Source organism: Choloepus didactylus, chromosome 4 (assembly GCF_015220235.1).
Source record: "Choloepus didactylus isolate mChoDid1 chromosome 4, mChoDid1.pri, whole genome shotgun sequence".
NCBI classification, from domain to species: domain Eukaryota; kingdom Metazoa; phylum Chordata; class Mammalia; order Pilosa; family Megalonychidae; genus Choloepus; species Choloepus didactylus.
Genome location: NC_051310.1, coordinates 33862876 through 33887259, shown reverse-complemented (window position 1 = coordinate 33887259; position 24384 = coordinate 33862876). Strand labels below are relative to the sequence as shown.

General features: G+C 50.4%; 1 protein-coding gene across 1 annotated transcript in view; it reads left to right on the top strand.

The window, feature by feature from the left end:
* Positions 1-3536, top strand: part of IFT43 (intraflagellar transport 43) — a 107531-nt gene extending 103995 nt beyond the window's left edge. Inside the window, exons 6-9 of the mRNA XM_037832236.1 lie at positions 2125-2197; positions 2453-2528; positions 2991-3053; positions 3222-3536. Of these exons, the coding sequence (XP_037688164.1) occupies positions 2125-2197; positions 2453-2528; positions 2991-3053; positions 3222-3341 (332 nt within the window). The 3' untranslated portion in view covers positions 3342-3536. The remainder of the gene's footprint in view (positions 1-2124; positions 2198-2452; positions 2529-2990; positions 3054-3221) is intronic.
* The last annotated feature ends 20848 nt before the right edge of the window (positions 3537-24384 follow it).

The window sequence follows — 24384 nt, the reverse complement described above, 5'->3', positions numbered from 1 at the left end:
CTGGGAGCCCCGGGGAGCCCTGGGCTCAGGGAGCTGTACTGTCAGCAGCCCTCCCTGTAGACTGTATTAACCACTCAGAGCAAGAGCCAAAAAGAAAGCTCAATTTCTATGAGCATAAAACAGAATCTTAGAAATTCCTTCTAGCAGGATAGAGAGATATAACCTTTAAAAAGCATCTTTCTAGATATAGGACTTGCTGAATGTGGTTCATTATTTTGGGGGTGCTGTATGTGTCTCTGCTTTATTTCCCCTATCAGCAACTTACTACTATTTTTCCTTTTATACCCTTCTTATCACTGTCTTTATGCCTCTCTTTCTCTCTGCATTATTTTCTATATCTCTGTCTCTCGCTCTTTTTTCCAGATGCGACACCTGTGACTCCACAATCTGAAGTAATAATAAAGTCACCAGGCTTGGAACTGACATTTATATACTCTATCTTAGCTTGACTAGAGCAGCGCCAAAGTCTAAATAATGAATAGCCTGAAAGTGGCAAGGGTCTTCCCAGCTGTTCTTGGAATGATTCTACTCCATTTGAATAAAATCCATAGAAGAAGAAATGAAGGGTTTCTCCACTCTTCTTTCCTCTCTGGGATTTTCCTTCTTTTGATGCTTACTGGGTAAATAATATGCAGTTGGCCTGGGAATCCCAGGACTGTCTTCTCCCACCTGGCCTTTTTTTCCTGTCCCATTGTTCTGATTGGTTAAAGCAAATACCCCCACCCCCACCAGCAAACAGTTGGTGATACTCATTTGGAGAAGGGAATGTTTCTTTAGGGTGTTGGGTGGTCCCCGTGAGAAGATGGACAGTTTTTGATACCTTAAGCAAGTCACCATAATTAAGTGATGATTTCTCAGGTTCTCTATTTGTATGGCTTTGTTAGACTGATGAAAAGAATGACCTGGGTGTCTTTATATGTTTGTGATTGTAACTGGAGAGTTCAGAGAAGGAAAATCTCCATGAGACAGCAGAAGTGCGATATTCAGTCTAGGATTGGCATTGTTTATTATATTAAGACCTGGCAAAGAGATCCTGATCTTTGATATGATGTTGGGGAGCCAGGTTATATTATTAGGTGTAAAAAGTCCTTCAGATGCAGGCTAAGGGCCATGGCCAAGAAGATGTCCTCTTGAGCTAATGCACGCATGAACCCTGATCATCAGGAGATGGTGCTCGTAGTGACATCTACTTTGTGATAATACACATTCTCAGTTTCTCTGTCTCTTGACCAGGTCAGACTTGTTCATGGTTCCTTTTAGTCTTTCCTCTCCTCAAACATAAGTACTTCCCCATGTGCTGCCTGGGACTCTCTTCTCATTTCTATACATCTCTCCTTGGAGAGCCACTCTGGCGGTTCATAACCTGGCACATGTGTTAGGATCACTGAAGAAATCTTGGAGAAGATAGAGATACTGTGGTGGATTGACCCATTCCCCAAGAAAGGACATGTTCTTAATCTGAGTCCGTGTTCCTGTGGGTATGAACCCATTGTAAATGATATCTTTGAATATGTTAAGGCAGATCAGGGTACAGACTCATTTGGGAGTAGGTCTTACTGTGTGTAGTCAACTGAGTCAGGGTAGGGCCTTAATCCATATCACAAAAGCCAGAAAGGAGAGGACATCACCATGTGACAGGAGGCAAAGAAATGGCCAAGGAACCCCTATGGGGTTGCTGGCAGCCAGCACCAGAACACTACAGACTCCAGGAGAAAGCAAGCCTTGCCGATACCTTGATTTTGGACTTCTAGCCTCAAAACTGTGAGCCAAAAAGTTCCTGTTGTTAAGCCACCACCCAGTTTGGGGTATTTGTCAAAGGAGCCTGGCAAACTAAGGTTGATGCCTGAGCCCCACCCAGGGCGTTCTAACTCAGTGGGTTCTGGGACAAAGCCTGGGATTCGGAAATTGTTGAAGCTCCATCTTTGATTCTGCTGTGTACCCCAGTTCAGTACCACAGCCCTAGACTGGGAGCCCCTGAAGGCCAGAGACTGCGTCTGATTGTCCATCCTGCCCCCAGCTTGTAGCCCCTTAATGGCATGTTGAAAGTAAATAAGTAGTAAGTGGAGAAGCAGGCCGGATTCCTATTTGTGCCACTGATAGTTTTGTCTCCGTCTCTCATTGCAGATATTCCTGTTATTCCAGATCTGGAAGAAGTGCAGGAAGAAGACTTTGTTTTGCAGGTGGCAGCCCCTCCCAGGTAGGGTAAATTAGGTATGAAGTCAGTGGGGAGGTGGGGAATGTATGAATTTATATGCTCTAAATATCACCCACAGTGGACCTTTGCTGCCTCCCAGTGTAGATCCAGAAGTTTCTGGTGATGGGCTCCACCCCCAGGGTTCCCAGTCCTATTTTGGTCATCCCCAGCTACATACAAGGCTCTGGGGACAGTGGCCCAGCACCCTTGGAACTGGTCCTGACTGTGGCTCTTCCTCTCATGTTTTCATCCCTGCAGTGTCCAGGTGAACCGGGTGATGACCTATCGTGACCTGGACAATGACCTCATGAAATATGCAGCCTTTCAGACCCTGGTGAGTAGAAGGCTTCTGTCTAGACAGGCAGGCCCCAAGCAACATCTGCAGAGAGATTTCTCCATTCCTCAAAAGCTAGAAAGCATCCCTCCATGGGCCTCTGATGCTGCCAGGCAACCATACCTTTGCTGGAGACATTATCCTTGGGTATCGCACACCATCCCCAGACCTAATATTTCCCAGTGCCAGGCTTCCACCTGTTTCTCTAGCTGCCCACTCGCCCTGTGGATATGCCGCTGTCATGCTCTGCCCTCCTGGTCTTGCCCTTTCCCCCAAACTGCCCAGCATGGAGGATGTGATGGCGGTCCCTCATTTCTCGATGGTCATATGGGTTGCTCACATGGTTTCTCTTTTATGAAGGCATTTCCAACACACACACCCTGACCCTCCTCACTTTGAAAGAGATAGATAGCTGTCCAAAGGCTCTCACAGTGCACAGCCTGGCTCATTTTGCATTCACAGGATGGAGAGATCGACCTGAAGCTCCTCACTAAAGTCCTGGCGCCAGAACATGAAGTTCGAGAGGTACAGTAGCAGCAGCCATTGCTTACTCTCCCAGCCTCATCATTCCTACAGCCAGCCGCTCCACAGGCAGGCCTGGGGCTCCTGAGGCCCAGTTGGGTGTAGGAAGCTGGCTGTGACTGAGGGCAAAGGCTTTTCTGTGTCTTACCCAGTGATAACCCCTCTTGGCAGGATGACATCGGCTGGGACTGGGACCACCTGTACACTGAGGTGTCCTCGGAACTCCTCACAGAGTGGGACCAGCTGCAGATGGAGAAGGAGGACGCCGTGGGGCAGCCCAGGCATGTCTGAACCCTTGGGAGCCCAAGAGACCCTTCTCCCTGCACTGAGTAACCTCTGCTTTGGACTTGAAAAAATGCAATAAGCCTAAAACTAAAGAAGCTTCCAGGCGGCTTAGGATTTTTATATGGAATATTTTGTAATAAAAATATTTATTCTCAGTATACCACATTGGATCATTCATTTGCAGTAAAGTGCTTTACTGTCCAGTGGCCATCTCTTCCATTTCTTCCCAGCACTCTCTTGGAAAGATTCATCAAGAGTGAAGACGAGCCACTTTAAACAATCTATTGGGAACTCTGCATCGAGAGCATGAGGGAAAGGGAGGTTCGGGAGGAGGAGGAGGGAGCACTCCTGCTGGGGAGTTGTCCAGCCCAGGCAGCCATGGCAGATCCCTGGAGTGTTGGACTTGGAAGCACGTGGACGTGGGTAACAGGAGGTTACACACACCTGCCCACTGGGGTCCTGCGGGGAGCACCTGGTGTGACCCCTTTCTTATTGTGGATGCCCAGTACTATTGCATTAACTCAGTGAAGTTGCACTGTCTCCTTCATCACATCCTTTCAGACACCTGTAGCTGAGGAGGGAGCAAGAAGTGGGTGTCACAAGGTAACCTGTTCTTCACATCAGGGTTTGGTGGCTGTTCTGACAGCATTCCCCATATCCCCTTCTTCCTGCAGCCCATGCCTTGGCCTCCAAAAGCTTGCTTTTCCTTTCTGCCACAGATTCCCAAGAGCTGCATTTCTAGTTCTCATCGGAAGGGACCAGCTTAGCAGCCCAGAGAATTCCACGGCTGTCTTGGGGAGCCAGGGACTCCCTCTCCTCCTTATTTCTGTTTTCAGGAACCTCTGACTTTTCAGATCCGTAGCTGCTTATCTCCATGGCTCCCCCAAGCACTGTAACCCCCAATCCCAAACTGCGCTGGGATCTGGAATGGAACTCAACCCTTTCTCTAAACAGAGACCTCTTTTGTTTTGGGGTGTTTCTCCCTTTCTCCCCAGGACCCTTCCCTGCCTGCCCCCCCGACACTGCTTGGCGGAGGCCCCTGCCGGCTGGCTGGTGGCAGCTCACTAAGCCCCGCTGCCCGGCCAGGGGTTGTGCTGAGCACTTCTCTTATCCTGCCAGGAGAGCCCTTCATTAAAATTCAGAAAAACAAAGAGGCTCAACACATCAAAAACTCACTGAGGGGTTGTTTTTGTGTGTCAGCAGGTGCCCTTCCCTGGTGAGCCACACAGCTCTAGGGCAGGCAGGGAGGATCCTTGGCTGTTAATTACAGACCCAGGGATTTAGTGGCTTTGGGGTCCTCTCCCTCCTTTTCCAGAGTCACGCTTTCAGCCCAGACAGCCCCTCTTTGGAAAAATTCCCATGGCCACTGAGAAGTTTCTATCCAGGCTGGTTTTTCTTGAGCTTGCCTCATTCTGAAACCCAAAGGAGAAACTCTGTATTTTTAGTCCCTTAATTACTAACAAATTTAACTGCCTCAGGAATCTGATAACCTTTGTGGTCCTCAGCCAGCCTGAGCGCGTGGCTGCGGCTTGACTCCCTTCCTCTCTTTGTTTTATGACAGCAGCAGCCAGATCGACCCTCTGTCGAGTGCTCACTGTCTGCCAGGCACTAGGTTTAGCACTTGCTATGAATTACTTAGCCTCATCCTCACAACTATGCAGTGAAGCAGATGCTGATGTTGTCCCATTTTACAGATGAGGAAACTCAGAGAGGTTAAGCGGTTGCCCAAGATTGTGCAGCAACTGAGTGGCAGAGCTGTAATTCAAAACCAAGTTGTCTGACTTCAGAGCCTGTAATTCACACAATTGGATTTTTGTCTCAGACACACACACAGACACACACATTGCTGCCTTCAGCTTGGGAAAATAATCTGGCCGAGAGTGGGCAGAATTAGAAGTACACTGGAAGAAACTTCCTGCCACCTGTCCCCGCTTCCCACCCCAAGAGGGCATCTGTCGGGCCCGGGGTGAGAGCCCCTCAACACAGCCGAGCTCTAGAGCCCCGGCCCCAGGGAGACGGGGATGGAGCCAGGAGGCCTGGGTGAGGAACATCCATAAATGAGCTAAGCCTGGAGTATGGAGAGCCAGAGTCAAGTTCAGGCCACATGTGACCAAGTCCCCTGTTGTCTGTGCCCTGGCCTTGCCCTGCCTCTACTTCATCCTTTACCCAGCACTTGAGCACCACATGGCTTCGGAGTACCTTCAGTTTTTCCAGAATTTACGTCTGCCTAATTCTTAGCTGACTTCTGAGATACCTTCTTTTTCCACCTACTATCTATTTCCAACAATGGTATCACCAACCCCAGATCTCAAGAGGCCCAAGAGGGCCTGACAGGACAGACAGACGTCCACCGGCACCAGCAAGGTGGTTGTCTTCAGAGTCATGGGGGAAGCATGGTGGGTCCTGATGCTGCCTCTTCCTTCATGCGGTGTGTTAATGGGTTCTTACCAGTTTCTCCTGGACTGGCCCAAGTCACCTCTCAGCAGGATTGAGAAGTCCAGGTGGTCTCTGACAGAATCCCCCATGGTGTCTGTCACCATGGGAGGGGGTAGCTGCAGAGATGCTCTTCAGAGGCCAGGCTCTGGTGGGGAAGTTTGTTCCTTCATGAAGCATTAATTGCCACCAACCACATGCCAGGCTCTGTCCTAAGCGGCACAGATACGGCCACAAACTAGACAGACAAAACTCCCTTCCCTCATAGAGCTTACATTTTGGTGAAGGAGATGGGCAAATATGGAGAAGAGTGTGTCAGATGCTAACAGATGTTACAAAGAAAAAATTTCAGTAGGAACAGGGAAGGGAATGCTTGGTGGTAGCAGATGGGGTTTCACAATTTCAACTGGGGTGGTTAAGAGAAGATAACATTTGAGCAAAGATGTGAAGACAGTGACGGGAGGAGCAAGACTGGTGCGTGTAGGAACAGAGTTCCAAGTAGAGAGAACAGGAAAAGCACAAAAGCCAGGAGAAGGGCATGTGCATGGCTGGTGGGAAGAGTAGCAGGAGGTCATTGTGTCCGGGGTGGAGGGGACAGGGGAGAGGACAGCTCTGCCTTGCTGTTCCTAAGGCTGAGCTTGTCGCAGAAAAGGCCTCTGGGTGTGTGGCGTCCGCTCCCTCCGATGAGGCAGGCGCTCTCAGGCCTCCTCGGGCTTGGCAGGCAGCCTTTGGAAAACTTTCCCCAAACTGCTGCACAGCTTCCTCATGCCTCGGCCTGGAATAAGCAGAACAATGAGCTCTGTCTGCCATGGACCAGAGGTCGGGAGGCTGCTGCCAGCTCCCCACCGGGCCAGGGAGTACCAGGTGTGCAGGGCAAACAGAGCAGCTTTGTAAGGCCCCCACATGAAACGTGCCCTGGAAACTTGCAACTGCCGATGAAAAGTTCAAGCAAGAAATTCCTCTGGGCAGGCCTGCAGCGATCAGGCCTGAGGTGATCTCTGTCCCTGCTTGTCGGCTCTTCTTTGCTAAGCCCCAGGACACTCCAGATGGAAGCCTGTCCAGTGTTGTGTGACAAAAATGAATCCCATAGAAAAGCAAGGCCTTTCTTGCACAGTGGTTGGTGGGGGGAAGGGGGGTCCATGGAGCATCGGTGCTGGAGATCTACATGCAAGGAAACCTGGCTTAGCATCCTGGCTCTGCTTGCCCACACTGCACTATGCTTTTCCCCTTGGGGCTAAAGAGTTAGTGGAGAAAGGGGCAGGTTCAGCAGTCAATAGCGGTGCTGAAAAGCACAGGTTCCCATCCCAGCTCTGCCACTTAGTAGCTTGTAGTTACTTTTCCTTCCTGATCCCATTTTCTCATCTGTAAAATTGAATAATACTAGTACTATCCTCTTGGGGCTGTGATGCCCAGAAAAAGTTGACTGTGGTTATTAGATTTTAGAACTGGATAAGATCAAAAGGTGAACATAGTAAAAAGTCGCATGGGATATTTTATAGCCATAACCCCTGTGTTTTGCGGGGTAAGGTGGGGGAACCACCTTCCATCTACCCTCATGCACCATTTCTCAGCCTTGGACAGAGGACTGGTTTGGCACCAGGTTTTTGTTTTAATAACAGCTTTATTGAGGTTTAATTTATATACCATAAAATTCACTTATTGTAAGTGTACATTTCAGCGACTTTAGTAAATTTACAGAGTTGTGCAACATTCACCATAATCCTGAGAACATTCCCTTGTGCCTTTTTATTCCTGCTCTCACCCCCAGCCCTAGGCAACCACCTGCTTTCTGTCTGTGTAAATTTGTCACTTCTGGATATTTCATATAAATGAACTCATACAATAAATATGTGGTCTTTAGAGTCTGGTTTCTTTCATTTACCATCCTTTTGAGGTCCATCCATGTTATACCAGGTATCAGTAATTCGTTCCTTTTGATTGGTATTCCATTGTATACCACTGCTGAATGGTATTCCACTGTATGACTGTGTCACATTTTGGGTAACCATTCACTGCCAGCTGATGGATATTTGGGTTGTTTCCAGTTTGGGGCTACTATGAATAATGTTGCGATGGACACTCACGTCTGTGTCTGTGTGGACATGTGTTTTCATTTCTCTAAGGTAGATTCCAGGCAGTGAAATTGGTATATTTATGTTTAACTTTCAAGAAACTGCCAAACTTTTCCAGGACACCTGTTCTATTTATTCATTTGTTTATCAGTGCTTTGGGGTATCATCATTAAGCACTTGATCTTTTCTTGTCTCCTTGTCTTCAGTTTTTCAAAGGTCACTGTTTGTTTGTGGGAGGCATATCCTCCTGGTTCCTCCCTTCCTTCCTTTTTTCCATCCCTGAATATACTTCTGTTTTGATACCTAAAGCTCAGCTGTCTGTTTTCCCCACTAGCCTGTAAACTTCTTCAGGATAAGGACTGGGTGATGTTTGAGTTTCTATCAAGCCCCATGCATGTTCCAGGAATGCAGAATCAAGACATGGTCCTCACCTCAAGAAGCTTATAAGCTAATGGAGAAGTAGACAGGTTTCATCTACGTTTCCAAAGCACTGATTTTGAAAACCAAAGGGACTTTCAGGATGAGTGGAGGAACCCATGAGATTTGCTGCAAAGTGCAGATCAGGGGAGAAAGTGAGCTTTGTCTGTCCACCCAGAAATAGCAGAGGTGGGGTTGGTTTGCTTGGGGGGTGGGGGTGGGAGGACAAACTATGGCCTGAGGGCTGAATTGCCTACCCGCTTGTTTTTGTAAAGTTTTGCTGGAACCCAGCCACACTCATTTGTTTACACATTATCTGTGGCTGCTTTCGTGCTGCAATGCAGAACTGAGTAGTTGCAACAGAGACCAGATGGCCAGCAAAACCTAAAATATTTACAATCCGGCCCTTTACAGAAAAAGTTTGCCAATATCTGGCTTAGAGAAAAGAATGAAGATGGGAAATAACAATACCCACATGCTCCAAATTTCAACTGCTTATTTCTATCCAGAAAATCAATCTCAGCAGGAATGATTTGAGTTAGATGTAAGGAAAGATTAGAAGGGTGGGGAAATTCTGGCTCCTAAGAGAGAGACAAACTTCTCTTAAGAAGAGGAAAGAAACACCCTTCGGTTCAGGGAATTTGGGACATAGTCTTTCTGGAGACAAGAAGATGGAAAGTGTGACTTCTGGGCCCCTCTTAGCTCTTTGATCCTATTCAGGAAGTGGGAAATCTCTAGGAGTCAAATGCCTTTGGCAGGAAGCTCAGATTAATGAAGAGAGAGCCTAGTTAAAGGGGTCGGAGCAAGGAAGGGGAGAAAATTCTAGTTCTTCTTTTGGCGAGGTAGAGAAAATCAGAAAGCAAGGGTGGTGGGGGCAGGCAAAGAAGAGGCTGGGCCTCTCGTGGCTGTGATGGAATGGATTAATTCACGGCATATGTTCCCAGCATCTGTCGTGGTGACCTGGACGGGTGGGGTCAGCGAGAGGGGGGACCATGCCAGAGCTGAGCATTAGCCCAGATTTCCCGGGCCGCGGGGGCTCTTGGCTCCCACAGAACCATGGCTGGCCGGCCCGCCCAGCAACATCTGCTGCAGCTGCACGCAAAGCAGAGCGAGGGTCTGCTCCGCCTGCTCTCTGCAAGGGAACTCCTGGCTGCGAAGGGACTGGGGAGACAAGTAGAGAGAGTCCTTGGAAAACCCTGTCTCCTCGAGATGGCGGGCTGAAGCAGATCAACCCACCAGCCACACGTAGCCAGGAGACCGGGGATGTTGCCCGAGGAACGGCCCCGGGAGGAACCCCGGCCCTAGATGCCGAGGATACACAGGAATCTTGGGACTTCCTCTCAAGTGCCGGTTCCGGAATTCCCCCGGATGCCATCTGGGCTGCTTGGTCCATTGTCCCTCGGGGGTCAGGCTTCAACCTGACCATAGGGCCTGGAGGCTAAGCGTGAGGGCCACACCAGGTCTCAGCTCTTCTGCTTCCTAGTTGTCCAGCCTGGGGCAAGCTCCCACACCTCTCTGCCTCCATTTTCTCCTCTATGGAGAGAAGTTGAATTAATTCCTGTCTCATGGCATCATCGTGATGATTTAGCAAGCTAATCCAGGTCTGGGGTCTGGCACATGGTAAGCTGTCTAGGAAGATTGGTTCTTATCAGCTTGAGTGAGCAGGCAGTGATCACTCGTTGCCCCAGCGTGGAGGTATGAGGCACTGGGCACTGACTGAAGGGCACAAACTGGTGGCCCACAGGCTGAATTTGATCCACAGGTTGTGTTTGATTTGGCCTACATAGTATTTTTAGTTAATTAATTAATTACCACCATTTAATTTGGAGAAGTTTCACATAAAAACCCAGGTTTCCAGCTTCTCTTTAAAAATCATTAGATCTGTCCACTCTGGAACTGCTGTGCCCCATGGCAGGGATCGACTTGAGCTGAGCAGCAACAGCCCCTTTAAATGGGGACAGTTGAGCACACCCCGCCCTCTGTCCCCCTCATTTACATCTCCTGCTGGGCCGCTGGAGGCTTTTGACTTTGAGACCCCTGCCCACCCTCCTCATCTGCCATCCAGGCTCCCCCTCCCCGTGGATACCTACCCAAGGTCACGCTCTTGAGCCCAGAACTCCGGGGCCTGCTGCCGTGCTGGCCAGTGTCCTTTGTTCCCAAAATCGGGACCCCCTGCCTTTGACCTCTCCTGCTATATACGCTAAACTCATGCAGGCTCTGGAGAAGATCCAGGTCACCTATTGTGGGGCTGTTCTCCTCTGATCAGGAAGCCTAACCCTGTGTCCAGCCTGGATCTGACATGAGCTTAAATAGAGTCTGAGGTCAATAACTAGACCCTTAGCCATTTGCCCTCCACTGAACTGCTGCAGCTTAGTGCCAGAGCTGATGGTATCTGCTCGGGAAGAGCCTCCACCTCAGCAGTCACAGAAAAGTGAGAGGTTTGCACTCCCTCTTCTTCCTTCTACAGCAGCCACCAGCGCCTCGGTCACTGTACCGAGGTGTTACGAAGATGGGGTAACTGAGGCTGCAGGGACAGGAGAGTGCACACCACCCAGCAGCAGGGTCTTCACGCTGGAATCAGGAGTGGCAGCTGGGGATGGGGGTGCACCCCCAGATCACCCTTCAAGACAGAGTGCAATGAGCTGCCAGCCTCCAGCAGCTGTTCTTCAGGATCTGCCTGGGCGTTCAGGCTGTGGCCACAAGCTCCCCACAGCAGCCAGCCAATTACTAAGCATGGCAGTGGGACAAGGGCTTGCCATTTCTGGCCAGTGCAGGACTCCTCTGTGGCAATCTTTGCACCAGAGCTCCCCCCTTGGGCTGGTCATGGATTCTCAGAGCCGCGCTGCAGTCTAAGACTCCTGCTACCCAATCCTCCTTTCTGCCACCGCTTTTATTTCACAGGTGTTAGAACTTCATCATCAGCTGAAGGCTTTTCCTGCCACTCCTGCTTCCTCTCCTCTTTATCTTTCACAGGCATTGCCTTCAATGATTCTTGTGCACTTTTAACTCCGGCTGGGTGTCTCCTTCCCAGAGGACCCAAACAGTGAGGCTGAGGTGGCCCAGCCAGAGTGGATGGGTGCAGAGCCTTGGGCAGGGCTGAGAGCAGATGGCCCACTGGGGAATGGCTAGAAGCCTCTTGTCCAAAGCCATAGGCCTCATGGACATCAATGGCATGGCTGGGGTGTGGGTTTGATTCAGATTAGGACCCTTTGAGATGGAGAGAGGGCAGCTGGCCAGAGGTAGCACCCTCTCTCACTCAGGTTAAGTACAAACTTGGAACCAAATCCACCTAGAAAGGAGCAACTAAAATCCCCAAGGCAGGCATTTGGCCACAGAAGGTATTCTCCTCTCAGCAGGAGGAGGAAACAGCTCAGGTTTTCTTGCTGAGGCAGGGCCCTGTGTTGAGGAACCTCTGTTGGTGGCTGTCTGAGCAGAAAACAGGAATGGCATGATATGTCAGGCCTGCCAGCAGATGAGGATGTACCTCCAGCGGGAAGGATGCCACCCGTCAAGATCCCGGGGCATCACTGCTGAAGTTGGGAGAAGAAATGAAGTTTAGGCAACTGTACCCGAGTCCTCGGCCAAAGCAATGGCCAAGTAACAAAGCCACCCCTGCCACACAACAGCAGTGCGGGGAGCTGTGTTCTCTGCTGGCAAACGGGAAGCTACTGCAGGCTCCTTCTGTCCGAAGCCCAAAGGGTGGCTCTATCTCCAGGGAGCAAACACAACTAACAAATGCTGAACAAGAAGGTTGCCTCACTGGGTATAGATTGAGGCTATGTATATAAGAGGGAGGAGATAAAACTTAGTAGGGGAAGCTAAGCAAAGAGAAAAAAATAGTACTGCTCTTTAGAAAACAGAAAGAAAAAAAGTGGGAGGACTGACAAAAAGGGGCAGGAGGGAACTTTTTGGGGTAATGGAAATGTTCCATATCTTGATTATGGTTTTGGTTACATGTCTGTGTATATTTGTAAAACAAATCACAGTGCACACTTAAAAAAAAGGTGATTTTTATTCTTTGTAAATTATGCCTCAATAAACCTGACTTTTAGAATATTTTCTTCCACTCACCCATCACCAGCACCATCACAGTTCCTTGAGACATCTGGCTGGTGGTGCTCCTGTTTGCCCCACACAGTTTTACAAGTTTTTGCAGCATCCCCTATGCCCTGGTAACTGGAGAGCAAAGATGCCCTAAAATGTCACCTCAGAGACTGACCCTCAGACTAGGGGCAGCTGCTCCGACTAAACAGCTAACATTAACATTTTATTTCTAGTTTAATTCTCCATAACATTTGGAAAGGAAAATTCAGCATATTTGTCCTGGGGAGACCAGCTGGTCCAATATGGAGAAAACATAGGCATTGAAGGCATTGTTGACATTCTACCAGCAGCACAGGTTTATTGAACCCAGAATGAGAAAGGCACAGGGAACCTTGAAGACCCAAGATTATTTAGAAAGGATGTTACCCCAGAGAGAGTAGGCCGTGCCACCTTTTGCATGGCAATAGTTCTTTTCACCTGGGAGATGAGCAAGAATATAAGGATTTGGGGTGCCAAATCTTAAAGAAAAAGTTTATCTCTTTAAAGTGGTTACAAAATACTATTTTTAAAATATTATGTTTACTTAAGCAATTAATAAATGAATACATACTTGGTAAAGTAAGAAGTATGTATCTAAATATAGTGAAAATCCCTTTTCACGCTTTCCTGGCCCTGTCCATTCCACAGCCCTCCCCAGAGGTGACTCAGATGTCCCTCCAGACATTTCTGCGCATTTACATACATGTGTATGGCACTGTGTCTTATTTATGTAATTGGGATCATCCTGTAAGTATGGCCTACAATCTGCGTTTTCCACTTAATAGCACATCTCAGAACTTTCTTGTACATCTCTTCCTCATTCTTGTTAATGCCCAATATTACACCATAGATTTGCTCTCCCACAATTGCATTTCCTCACTAACCTTCCCCCACGGAGTGTTATTCAGACTGAGCCCACTTCTTTCCACCTGGGGCTCTGAGAGACCCTGCTCCACCCCAGTCACCCTGCTCACCCGGAATTTCTTTTGCCAGACTGCCACCAAGTCCCCCGAAGGACAGGGAGCTCTTCTTCACATTCCAACTCACCCCCTGGGTAAGAAAATGGCACAGAGGACACCAGTTCTCCGCGATGGCTTGTCCATGTCAGTGGCGGTGGGCGGGGGAGAGGCTGAGGGGAGTGAGAGTGAGGCCGTGGGGGAGAAGACTTCGGTGACCCACGGTGGAGGAGGAGGAGGCCTGGCCTGACAAGCGTCAGTCTGTGTGTCTGTTTTGAGGGGACGGTCATATTTGGTCTTAGAGGGAAAATCAGGGTTGGTATCCCCTGACGGCCTTTTGAGCATTTGCTTTTTTTTTTTTTTTTTAATTTTGATTCCTTTATTCTTGTCTCTTTAAGCATATATAAAATACAGCCCAACAAAACACAAGAACAAAACAAAATACAAAAAATAGAGCTCACTCACACCTGTGGCCTTGCAACCCTTTAAGAAAGGAGACCTTTCCTGTAACGTGCTGCTACCCTGTAATACTTGGTCCTATTGATCCTATTAGGTTGAGCATTTGCTTTTAACACACACTGGTGAGTTTTCTGTGGGCCAGGCACGGTGTTGGGTGCTGTTCACGAAGACAGTGATTCAGACGTACATGATTAAGACTGGGAGCCAATGCCCTTGTTGGCTGTGTGTCCTTCACACTTCTCCACCTCAAAAATAATAACTAATGTTTATGAAGCCCTTACTGGGTATCAGGGAAAGTATGAAATGCTTAATGTCCATTATCTCACTCAGTCTTCTCCCTTCCACAGTGGGTACTGCAGTCAGGCCCGTTTTAGAGATAAGAGAAACTGAGGCTCAAACCTAGGCTGTTCTCACTTCCTCCTCACGAGGCACTGGATGAGGTGAATAATGTCCATTCCTGTTTTTTGTATTGGTCGTGTTCTGTTGGCTCCTCCTCCTGCCTGGGGACCAGGAGGGCTCTGTCCCTCCACCAGGGTCTCCCTCAGCGAGCAATGGTAGCTGTCCCATGGCCAGTGCTGGGGGCTCTGCCCCCTGGAGCTCAGCCCCATTGACCTGGCTTAATGGGAGCACGGGGTAGGGAGCTCTGCCTCTGAAACAAGGACATCAGGGTTTCCTTCTGCCCCCCGTGGAGTGGGCTGCTTAAGGTGCTTTCCTCTAGTCTGGAGACACAATGACAACGCTGGCAAGGCCGAGTTTCTCAGAGGTGACCTGTGGACCACCTGCCTCAGAACTGCCTGAGGAGCTTAGTGGAATTACAGGTTCCCCAGCCCCCTGGCCTTCTGAATTAGAGTCGGGGCCGGGTGGGGGGAAGACTGGAGAAATGCACATCTTAAACAAGCACCTTCCTAAGCCCCCGGCCCCATTTCAGAAGCTTGGTCTGAGGCAGAGCTTGCACATTACTGGCTCACAGGCCAAAGATTGTGCACATGGTAGTGGCTGAAACACAGCATTCTTCAAACGTTCACCTTCGCGGTGGATATTTAAAAATCAGGAGTATCACAGTAGAAACAAAGAATTCTGCTCCTTCTGCAGGACATTGGCGGCGCTGAGCCTGCCTTCCCTCACAGCACCAGCCGGGAGGAACCGGAACAGGCCTCAGGCTCCCTGGTTCTCCCCACTCCCTGCCTTGCCTCTTCCCTCCGACTTGGGTGGACACTTTGAGTTTGTGGCCACCTGGTTGAAGGAAACGGCAATGCGGAGTCCATCAGCGCCAATGCCAGGTGACCAGGGCTCAGCGGGGCCAGTTCTGTGCACACGTCCTCCCTGTACGCAGGCGGCCTCTTGCCCCGCTCTTTAGTGCTGGCTGCGGAAGGCATAGGTTCCCCTCTCCCTGCTCCCCTACAGTCTTGGCAGCTGCTGCCAGATGTGTTTTCTGAATGAATTGTCCTGATGCAAACTGTGCTCCCTGCCCCCGGGTTGCGTACCCTCCCTGGTGTAAGATCGTATTTCCCTAAGCATAGCTCATGGACCCCTGCACCAGAACCCCTTGGGGAGGCTTAGTTAAAATGCAGCTCCCCGGCCTCCCCGCTGGACCTAGGGAATCAGAGAGTCTGGGGTGGAACCTGGGATTCTGCATTTTAAATGAGCACCCCAGGTAATTTTGATGCATATTTCACTTTGCTAAAGCTGCCAGAATACAATATACCAAAAATGGACTGGCTTGTAACAATGGGGATTTATTAGCTCACAAATGTACAGTCTGTGGCCATGAAAATGTACAACTCAAGGCATCAACAGGACGATGCCTGAGCTCTGAAGCAGGCTGCGACATCTGGGACACCTCTGTCACATGGGAAGGCACTGGCGATGTCTGCTGCTCCTCTCCTGGGTTTTTTTGCTTTCAGCTTCTGACTTCTCTGTCTGCGGCTTCATTCCTCAGCTTCTGTGTCTTTTTCTGTGAGCTTCCCTTAATTTCATCTCTTTTAAAGGACTCCAGTAAGAGGATTAAGACCCACCTTGAATGGGGTGGGTCACATCTCAGTTGAAACAACCTAACCAAAAGGTCCCACCTATAGTAGGTCTGCACCCACAGGAATGGACCAAAAGAACATGGACTTCTATGGGGGACATAACACCATCAAACCACCACAATGCACATTAGGGATTTGAGTGAATAGTTTACTTGGGGTGCAGGACAAATCGGCCTCCTGGATCTTTGGCCTCCTTTCCCCAGCCTTGAGCCTCCACCGCAAACAAGCCTCGTTCTTCTCACTCTCCCCACCCCCCAGGGCAGTGGGCACCCCGGACTCAGCCCTCTATCAAGTCCCATCTCCTGTCACTTTCAGAACCAGTTCATTATTCCTTTATTATTCCCATTCTCTGCTTATCATCATTAATAATCACTCTAGACAGGCTGGGGTGCTGACAGCTCCCCCTTGTCTATTCTTTCTGTTTTAATCCTGCCTGCTTATCTGGTGTTCACCTGATCTTTCCCCTGTTTAATTAAGCAGTGCTGGTCAGCCCACCACTGCCCACGTGGATGCAGAATGACTGGTTCTCCTGACAGGCAGAGGAGTGATGGGCTCTGCAGCCTGGACATTTCACCTCCCCAGAGGGGCAGGAGAGCAGTGGGGGATGGGTCCCAGGAGGGGCCACTTTGGGTCTGGAGGGCTAGAGAGCCAGGAGTGGTTAATGACCAATACCCATTACAGCTACACTTCTCAAACTTTCGAGAGCCTCAGGAGGACCAGGAGCAACTGTTGAAACTCCAATTGCCCGGCCCCACCCCCAGTGATTCTGACTGAGCAGGTCTCAGAGGGGCCATGCGTTTGAATTCCTACTAAGCTCCCCGGTGGTGCTGGGGCTGCTGGTGCAAGGACCACACTTTAAGTTGCTGCCTGGGAGGCCGGCCTCAGCTCAGGGATGGACACTGGCCAGGCCCTGATGTGCCTTGCTTGCAAGGGGGCAGAGGAAGAAACTCCAGCAGGGGTGGGGGTGGGGGGATCTTTGCCATCCTCAGATGTGAGGTGGTGAGGGACAGAGCCAAGGGGTGCTCAGGGCTGGAGAGGGAGGGCTGCTCTGGAGAAACAGCAGAGTCCTGGAGACGGGAGGGACAGTGAAGGAGAGAGACAGGGTGAAGACGGCGCCATAGTTTTGAGCAGTTGGAAGCATGTGGCTCTTGACAGAAATAAACACAAAGGGAACACGGCGCTGGGGCAGGGATTTGCCGAGATTGGGACAGCTACAGAATTTGTGGCGCCCAGTGAAAAAAATGAAAATGCAGGGCCCCTTGTTCAAAACTAAGAATTTCAAGATGTTGACAGCAGAGCATTTAACCAAGTATGGGACACATGGATGCTCTGGCTGAGATTCAGGCATCAGTGGGAAAGCCAAATAGAACAGACCATCGCCCTTGCTGGCTGCCCATCCCTGTCCCTTGCCTGATTGGCACGTCGTCCACTTCTATGTGACAGGAGGCAAAATGGGAGGTCACTGGACCCAAGACTCACAATCCTGCTGGTTTCCAACTAGACTTCTATGGGGGGGGAGCCCCAAATAGGAAAAGCCAATGGACAAAATCCTCAAAAGAAGTTGCTGGTAAGATATGGAGACAGGTACCCTTGGCCACTATTTGTGTGACATGACCCACTTTTCAAGAGAATCGGATGTTGTCTGTGGACGGCCTTTTAGTTGGTTTGAGCTGCTATTTATTGCACACTTACCCTGCTTCAGGCTTGGACAAATATATGTTGCTTCACTTCATTCCGACAAACTAGGTTTTCTTGTCCCCCTTTTACAGATGAGGGCACTGAGGCACAGAGAGGCCCAGTCACTTGCTCCTGGTCACACAGCTTTGTGAGCGAGAAGCAGCCATTCGGCCTGAGGTTGAGAGCTGCAGTCTTGACCAGCCCTTGGTGAGAAGGAGCAGAAGGAGCAGAGAGCTGGTGGGACTGAGGCTGGTGGGGGACCCAGGCATGCCTGAGCGGTGCAGGAAAGTGCAGGTATACCCAAGTGCCGGCCAAAGGTGGAAGGATTTATAGCAATTAAAATGTTTTGCCTGGCAGCTGTTTGGGGCCTTTTTTTTTTTTTTTTGCAGCAGGAGTTTTCTGACTTCAAGGTGCTAACGGGCCCTCTAAATGGTTTTGTTTTTTAATTGCAGCAAATGACTGCCTCGTGCAGTTGTTGCTGAGCCCTTTCAATCCTCCTCCTCCTATTTATTCTGTTTAATTCAGTCAGGTAGCTCCGGGGCAACGGAGATCAATACTTCTCTTTGATAGAAAAGAGTCAGGTTTGAAACCCAGAGATAAAACTGACACATTTTGTATAAATTTAATTAAAAATGCACCTTTAGTGCCTTGTTGCCAGCACAAAGCCAAGTGCCTGTCTATCTGCCTCTCTCTCCCTTTCTTTCCCTCTCTTCCTCTGCCCACCCCCGTCCCTCTCTCCATGACTGACTCTCTTTCTCTCCCTCTCTCTCTCTCTTTCCCTCTCTCTCTCTCTCTCTCCCTCTCTCTCTCCCTCTCTCTCTCTCTCTCTCTCTCTCTCTCTCTCTCTCTCTCTCTCTCTCTCTCTCTCTCTCTCTCTCTCTCTCTCTCTCTCTCTCTTTCCTTTCTTCTTCCTAACATGGAGATCTCTAAATCTGCCTTGCCAGAATCTCTTTTCATGATTTTGAACTTGAAACTTCTGGGCTGAGGGCCGCTGACTGAGGAAGGGGATGAAGTTCTCAGCGACTCTGCCGTCCCAGCCCGGCGTCCTTTTTGGGCAGGCTGGGGACGGGCTGAGTGGGAAGGACTGGGAAGCAGAAGGCAACCAGGCCCAGGCGTGGATGTGCTTTTTCCTTCTTCAAATGCTTGTTCTTTGCACCTGCAGCCTGGAGCCTCTGCGGCTCCTGCGGTCTGGACCCCGCAGCTCCTTCCCTCCCTTGCTGTGTTTCTGACCTGCCTTTGCAGCGGCTCATGCCTCCCAGCCCCGGGTGGGTCCAGGCAGAGCGGGGCAGCGCCGAGGCTGCAGGCTCCTGTCTCTGGTAACCCCAGGGCCACCGCACACATTTGTCTTCTGTTTTATAATCCACCCCTTCACCTCCTTCCCTTCCATCGCTCCCCCTTTCACTCTGCTCAATCCCATTTGGCTTTCCTCATTTTTCACTTGAGTGGGTTTCCTATCCCCGACTCTGCTCCGGCCTCACTCTGCTCAACACCAATAAAACACACTCAACACAGGTAGTACAAGGTGCCCGGGCTCGGCGTGACAAATGACTCGCCCGGCCCTTGCTAAGTGCTGCTGTAAATTGCCCCCGCCCCCACCCCCCATGGCCGGCCTATGCTCAGCAGCCCCCCGTGAGGGGAGGTGGCCGGCAGCAGCTGATCAGACCTTCAGACCTTTTCCAGGATCCAGGATGCCCGGAGGAGGGGGGTGGGTGGAGGAGGGGCACTTCTGCAAGGCTTACACCTGTGGCCTTGGCTGGTGAGACACCAGCACCTTACTTTATGGAAACATAACTCCAGCAGTCAGCACTTATTGCACACTTACCAGGTGCCAGGCACTGTGCTAAGGTTTTGCATTTACTTTTATTTCCTCCTCACAACAACCCTACAAGGTAGAGGGACCGCTGACTGTCCCTTTCACAGATGACCACCCTGACAGAGGCTTAGCAAGGTCACATAACTTGCCAAGTTCATGCAGCTGGTAAGTGCCCAGCCAGGACTAGCGCAGAGCTCCCGATGCTAAATTCTGGGCTTTTCACTGCCAGATATTGGGTGTGCAACACCTGGCTGGGTATGTTGGTGAGCAAGATGTGGCTTCTATTCTCCAGGTGCTTATAACTGAGTCTGGGGTGGGGCAGGGAGAGAGTGAGAAGGTCGCAGACGGGTTCGCCGTCTGGTTTCCTTCTCTACTTCATAGGCTTCCTCCTTCCGGGTCCCCACAACCATGTGCAAGGGGTTGTTTGTTCCTCCTTCTCCCTAGAACAAGTGATCAGATGTGGGAAACCCACGCTCTTGCTCTTTGTCCTAGAACTTAAAGTCACCACTACCAGGGAGGAGCAGACAGGGTAGAATCGGGGGAAGGACGAGGGGACTTCTCTGCTAAGTTCCTTTGGCAAGGGAGCCTCCGGGGTCTGTTCCAGGGAGCGTAGAACCCAGGGCTTGTGAATCTGCTTTTCCTCCCGGTAAGCATCAGGTAAGGTGGTGATGCGGGCACGTTCCAGCAGGTCTCGTGTTTTGCTTTGGGCACCTTTAATTGCTGCAAATGAAAGTTCAGGCTGCAGAGACAGACATCCCGAATTGTGCCACTGGACCTTCCTCTGCCTCTCTCCTCACTGGTAATTACAAACACCAGCCTCTTTGTATCTAAAATGGTCGAGATAATTGAAATGGAATTCGGAATCAGGGCCCTGCAGGCAGCACTTGTTGAAAGACGAAATAAAGATCGTTTGGGTCACATCTTTTGTAATTTGCGTTTAATAATCGTACCAGGAGGTGCGCACAAAGGGAGAGGAGGCATGTGAGTTGGCTCTTAGCCCCCCAGCCGCCTGCCCTGGGTCTGCAGGGAGGGAGGAGGGAACACCCGAGGGGCGGGCAAAGGAGGGAGGGCGCAGGAGGGAAGCCCCCCGGGAATATTCTCTCCACGGCGCAGGGGCAGGGGAGAGCGCACAGCTGGAAGGGGGCCCGGGTGGTTAGCCGAGGTGCCCTTGCCTCCTGCCCTGCACATCCTCCACTTACCTCCGTGCACATACCCTGAAGTGAGGTCGGAGGAGCCCAGGAGACCCTGCGGTGATCTGGATCGGGCTGCAGTGAGCCTCTCTTTGCATCAAAAGCTTGGCTCACTCACTGCCACTACGCAGAATTGCCGGCCATGGCGCCGGGCGGAGGGTACCACCCAGCGGAGTGTAGATCCCGCCTTGCAGGCTCTGGGTTTCTGGGCTTTTCCACCTGCCTCTGGGAGCTGTTCAACTTTATTCCCTCTAGAATTACAGATGCTCATATTCAGGTCCCCAAAGAGTGTTGAGCATTTTACATTGATACAACCCTCCCTCTCCCACCAGCTCCTTGCACTAGTCATGCATAAAGTCACCTTCCTTCAACTTCCAGACACCTTGCCTTCCCCCTCCCCAGTAATGCTGCCCCTTCCTGTTTGCAAGAACGTGGGGAATCAGGAGCCCCAGGCCTCCCCCAGTGCTGGTGCCTCACTGCGGGGTGGTGGAAGGTGTACAGGCAGGGAGTCTGTGAGGACTCCGGCTCAGAGGTGGAGCTGGTGGGCTGCAGGGTGACATTTCCATGAGATTTTCCTTGCCCTGGAGGTCCCCTCCCTCCCTTGCCCAGAAAAGCACTGAAGAGGAGAGCCCCAGCTGCTTCCCTTTCCCCGTGGATTCAGAATCCAGAGGATACGAGGCTGAAGGAAGGGAACTTTTGTGCTGCCTTTGTCCACGGTTCTTTCTCCAATGCTCCGGGGCCACCCACCCCCAGGCCCTGGGGATGGGAGACTCACAGCTCTGTGATGCCCGGCGTCCACCCCTTCCTCCTGCTCTTAAGCCTCTTCCCCTCTTGCTGTTGGTCAGAAAAAGTCTCCTGTGTTGGCAACACAAGGGGACTCTCAGTCCCTTCTGAAGCCCGAGTCCTGGCACATGTAGAAATCTGGCATCTGGGAAACCACCCAGACAGTAACATAGCTCTTAGCAATGAGCTGTGGACAAGGGGAATGAAGCGCTTTTAAAGGTCCAACTATCTGATGTGAGCAGTGTGCAGGGCTCACCACCGAGGCCAAGACACTGGCGGGCACAACCCTCTCCAGGCAGGGTCCCGGGGCGGCTGGAGGAGCACACCCTGATCCTAGGCCTCCTCGGTGCATGGCTTGGACCATCAGCTGAGCAGGGAGCTGGGTAGCAGGGGTGACCCAGAGCTGGGGAACAGAGGAGGGAGCTCAGCAGCAAAGGATGGAAAGGGTTTTGTGGGGAAGAATAACGGACAAGCTAACATTCCTTTGAACTAACTCTGTGGCCAACAGCTGATGTGTAAGTTCTTGAATCTTCTCTTTTTACTTACTCAATGCTGGGGGGGTAGGTGGTGATATTGTCATTGTACAGAGGAGGAAATAGGGTTCAGACAGGTTAGGTACTTGCTCATCATCACACAGCTAGATTATGGCAGTGCCGTAATTCAAATCCAGGGCTTCTAGGCTCCCGATCCAGGCTTCTCCCTCCACAGGAGCCTGGGTCAGCAAACTATGCATGCCGCCCATGGGCCAAATCAGACCCGCTGCCCATTTCCAGGCAGCCTGTGAGCTAAGAATAGTTTTCACATTTTTAAATGATTGGGGAAAAAATCAAAAGAAGAGTAATATTTTGTGGCATGTGAAGATTAAATAAAGATTAAATTCAGTGTCCACAAAGTTTTATTGGAACACAGCCATGCACATTCATTTCTAAATTGTCCACAGCTGCTTTATGTTGCAAAAGCAGAGTTGAGTAGTTGTGACAGAGACTGGAGGGTCCTGAGCCTAAAATATTTCCTATCACAGTCTCGAGAGAAAAGGTTTGCCAATCTCTGCTCTAGAGTCATGTAACGTGGGAGATGGAAGAGATCTTAGAAACGATCTCATCCCAAACCCTCTCCCCATCTCTCACTCCATCTACCCAAATACGCAGAATGGGACACATTGCATCTGAACAGCGTCGTTCCAAGGCTGGCCTTGGGCCGGGCCCCCTGCTCAGCCTCCCCCAGCCCGCTGCCCTCTGAGAGCTGCACACTCAGAAGCCTGGTGGTGCCGGGGCCAGCAGAGCTGTGATTAAAGCTGGCCTGCTGGAGTCAAATGCCTGGGCTCAAGCCCGGCTCCATGTAACTGTGTCGCCTTGGGTGAGTTTCTTCAACATTCTGCCTCAGTTTCCTTGCTGGGACAAATGGGGGAAAATCCCATGAACCCCATGGGATTGTGTGAGGATTAAATGGGTCGGTGCATATAAAGTGCTTGGACTGGCGCCTGGCACATAATGGTGGTGGTGTGAGTGTTCAGTATTACTATTACTGAAAGCCCTGTTCCAGCCGGCTCGCTATTCCAGCCCTATGGTCAGAAGCCAAGGTTTTTGCTGGGCCTCCCTGCACCGGACCCCCTTCTCTAGGGCCTTCACTGGATCAGTCAGCTGCAAAGAGAAACAGGCCACATGTTTAGTCCGTGGGCTCCAATGTCTGCTTCCTTCTTGGACTCTGTGTCTGGGACGAGGGGAGAAGGTGGGGGCCAGGGGTTTAAGGTCACAGGTAAGTGTTTCTGTCCGGGATAGGGATACTATGGAAAGCATGAGCAAGATGCAGTGGAAAAGAGTGAACTAATAATGTGCTTGAATCCTGTGACTATAATGTGGAGCCAAAAAGGCAAGTTGCAAAAAAAGAAAAAAAAAAGAACAAAAATGCCAACTATGTAATACCATTAATAATAGAAATTTAAAATATGCAAAACAACCATGTATATTGTTTACAGTTGCATTTCACCAACTCTCTATGGTAAAAGTATAAAGAAATGTGCAGGGATGACAAACACTGAATTCAGGATAGTGGTTACACTGGAGGAGGGGCTTGCACTCGGAGAGGGGTGCACCATAGCCTGTACCTGTATTTGTAAAAAATAAAAAATGTGATTTCTTAAACAAGAGGGTAAATATATAGGGGTCCCTCATATTATTCTGGATAATTTTTTTGTAGGTATTAAGTATTTTACAACATATATTTTTGACATAGGCAAGGCTAATTTTGCAAACCCAATAGAATTCTGGTGGTTTCAGAATTACACCAAAAAGCCCCAAAGATGAAACAGTAGGGATGCACACACCCTGGAGGACGGGGTGCTCTGGTCCCTTTGTCCGTGTCCACCCGGCACCTCGCCTGCCCGCGTCACCCGCTTCTCTCCTGCCCCCCTCTCTGGGGTCTAGCAGCCCTTCTCCATCTGCTTGCTGTGCCTTGGCTTGCTCGGTGACGTGTCCTCTCTGGACTGTGGAGCCGGCAGAGCCTCTGTCCCCCTCTCCCTGGTGAGGCAGAGGGGCTTCAGAACATGTGTTTCTGGGATGCAGACACCAGCTGGTCAGAGAGACATTTGCATATTCCACGGAGCCCCCCAGAGCCAAGCCAGGGCTGTGTGGAGGAGGCCAAGGCAGGACAGAGGGGACGGGAGGCTCTGGTCAGCTAGGGGTCAGGCAGAACAGATTTCAGATTGGAGAGACAGATGGTTAAAGCAGGAAAAGAAGGAAGGGAGCAAATCCCGACTCCTACATGAAGGAAGTCATTTGAGAGCCCTGAAATATCTCGTATCTTCACAGGTCTTTGTAGTTTTCAAAGCATTTTCCTAGCTCTCACTTGATTGCTCCCTGAAGTATGGTGAGGTAGATATAGTATTATCACCACCCCCGACTTACCGATGAGGAAACAGGCCCAGAAAAGTTAGAGCCCTTGTTCGAGGCCACAGGGTGAGGACAGAGGGGGAGTTTTTTGACTCCTAGTCTGGTGCTCTTTTCACTGCGCCTCAGAGCCAACTAAATTTGCTGTCTCCCCTTGCTCATTACATTTTCTTCTCTCAACCTACTCCAAAGGGGTTGCTTGCACTACCATCCCACAGAAACTGCTGTTCTCAAGGCCACCAGTGACCCCA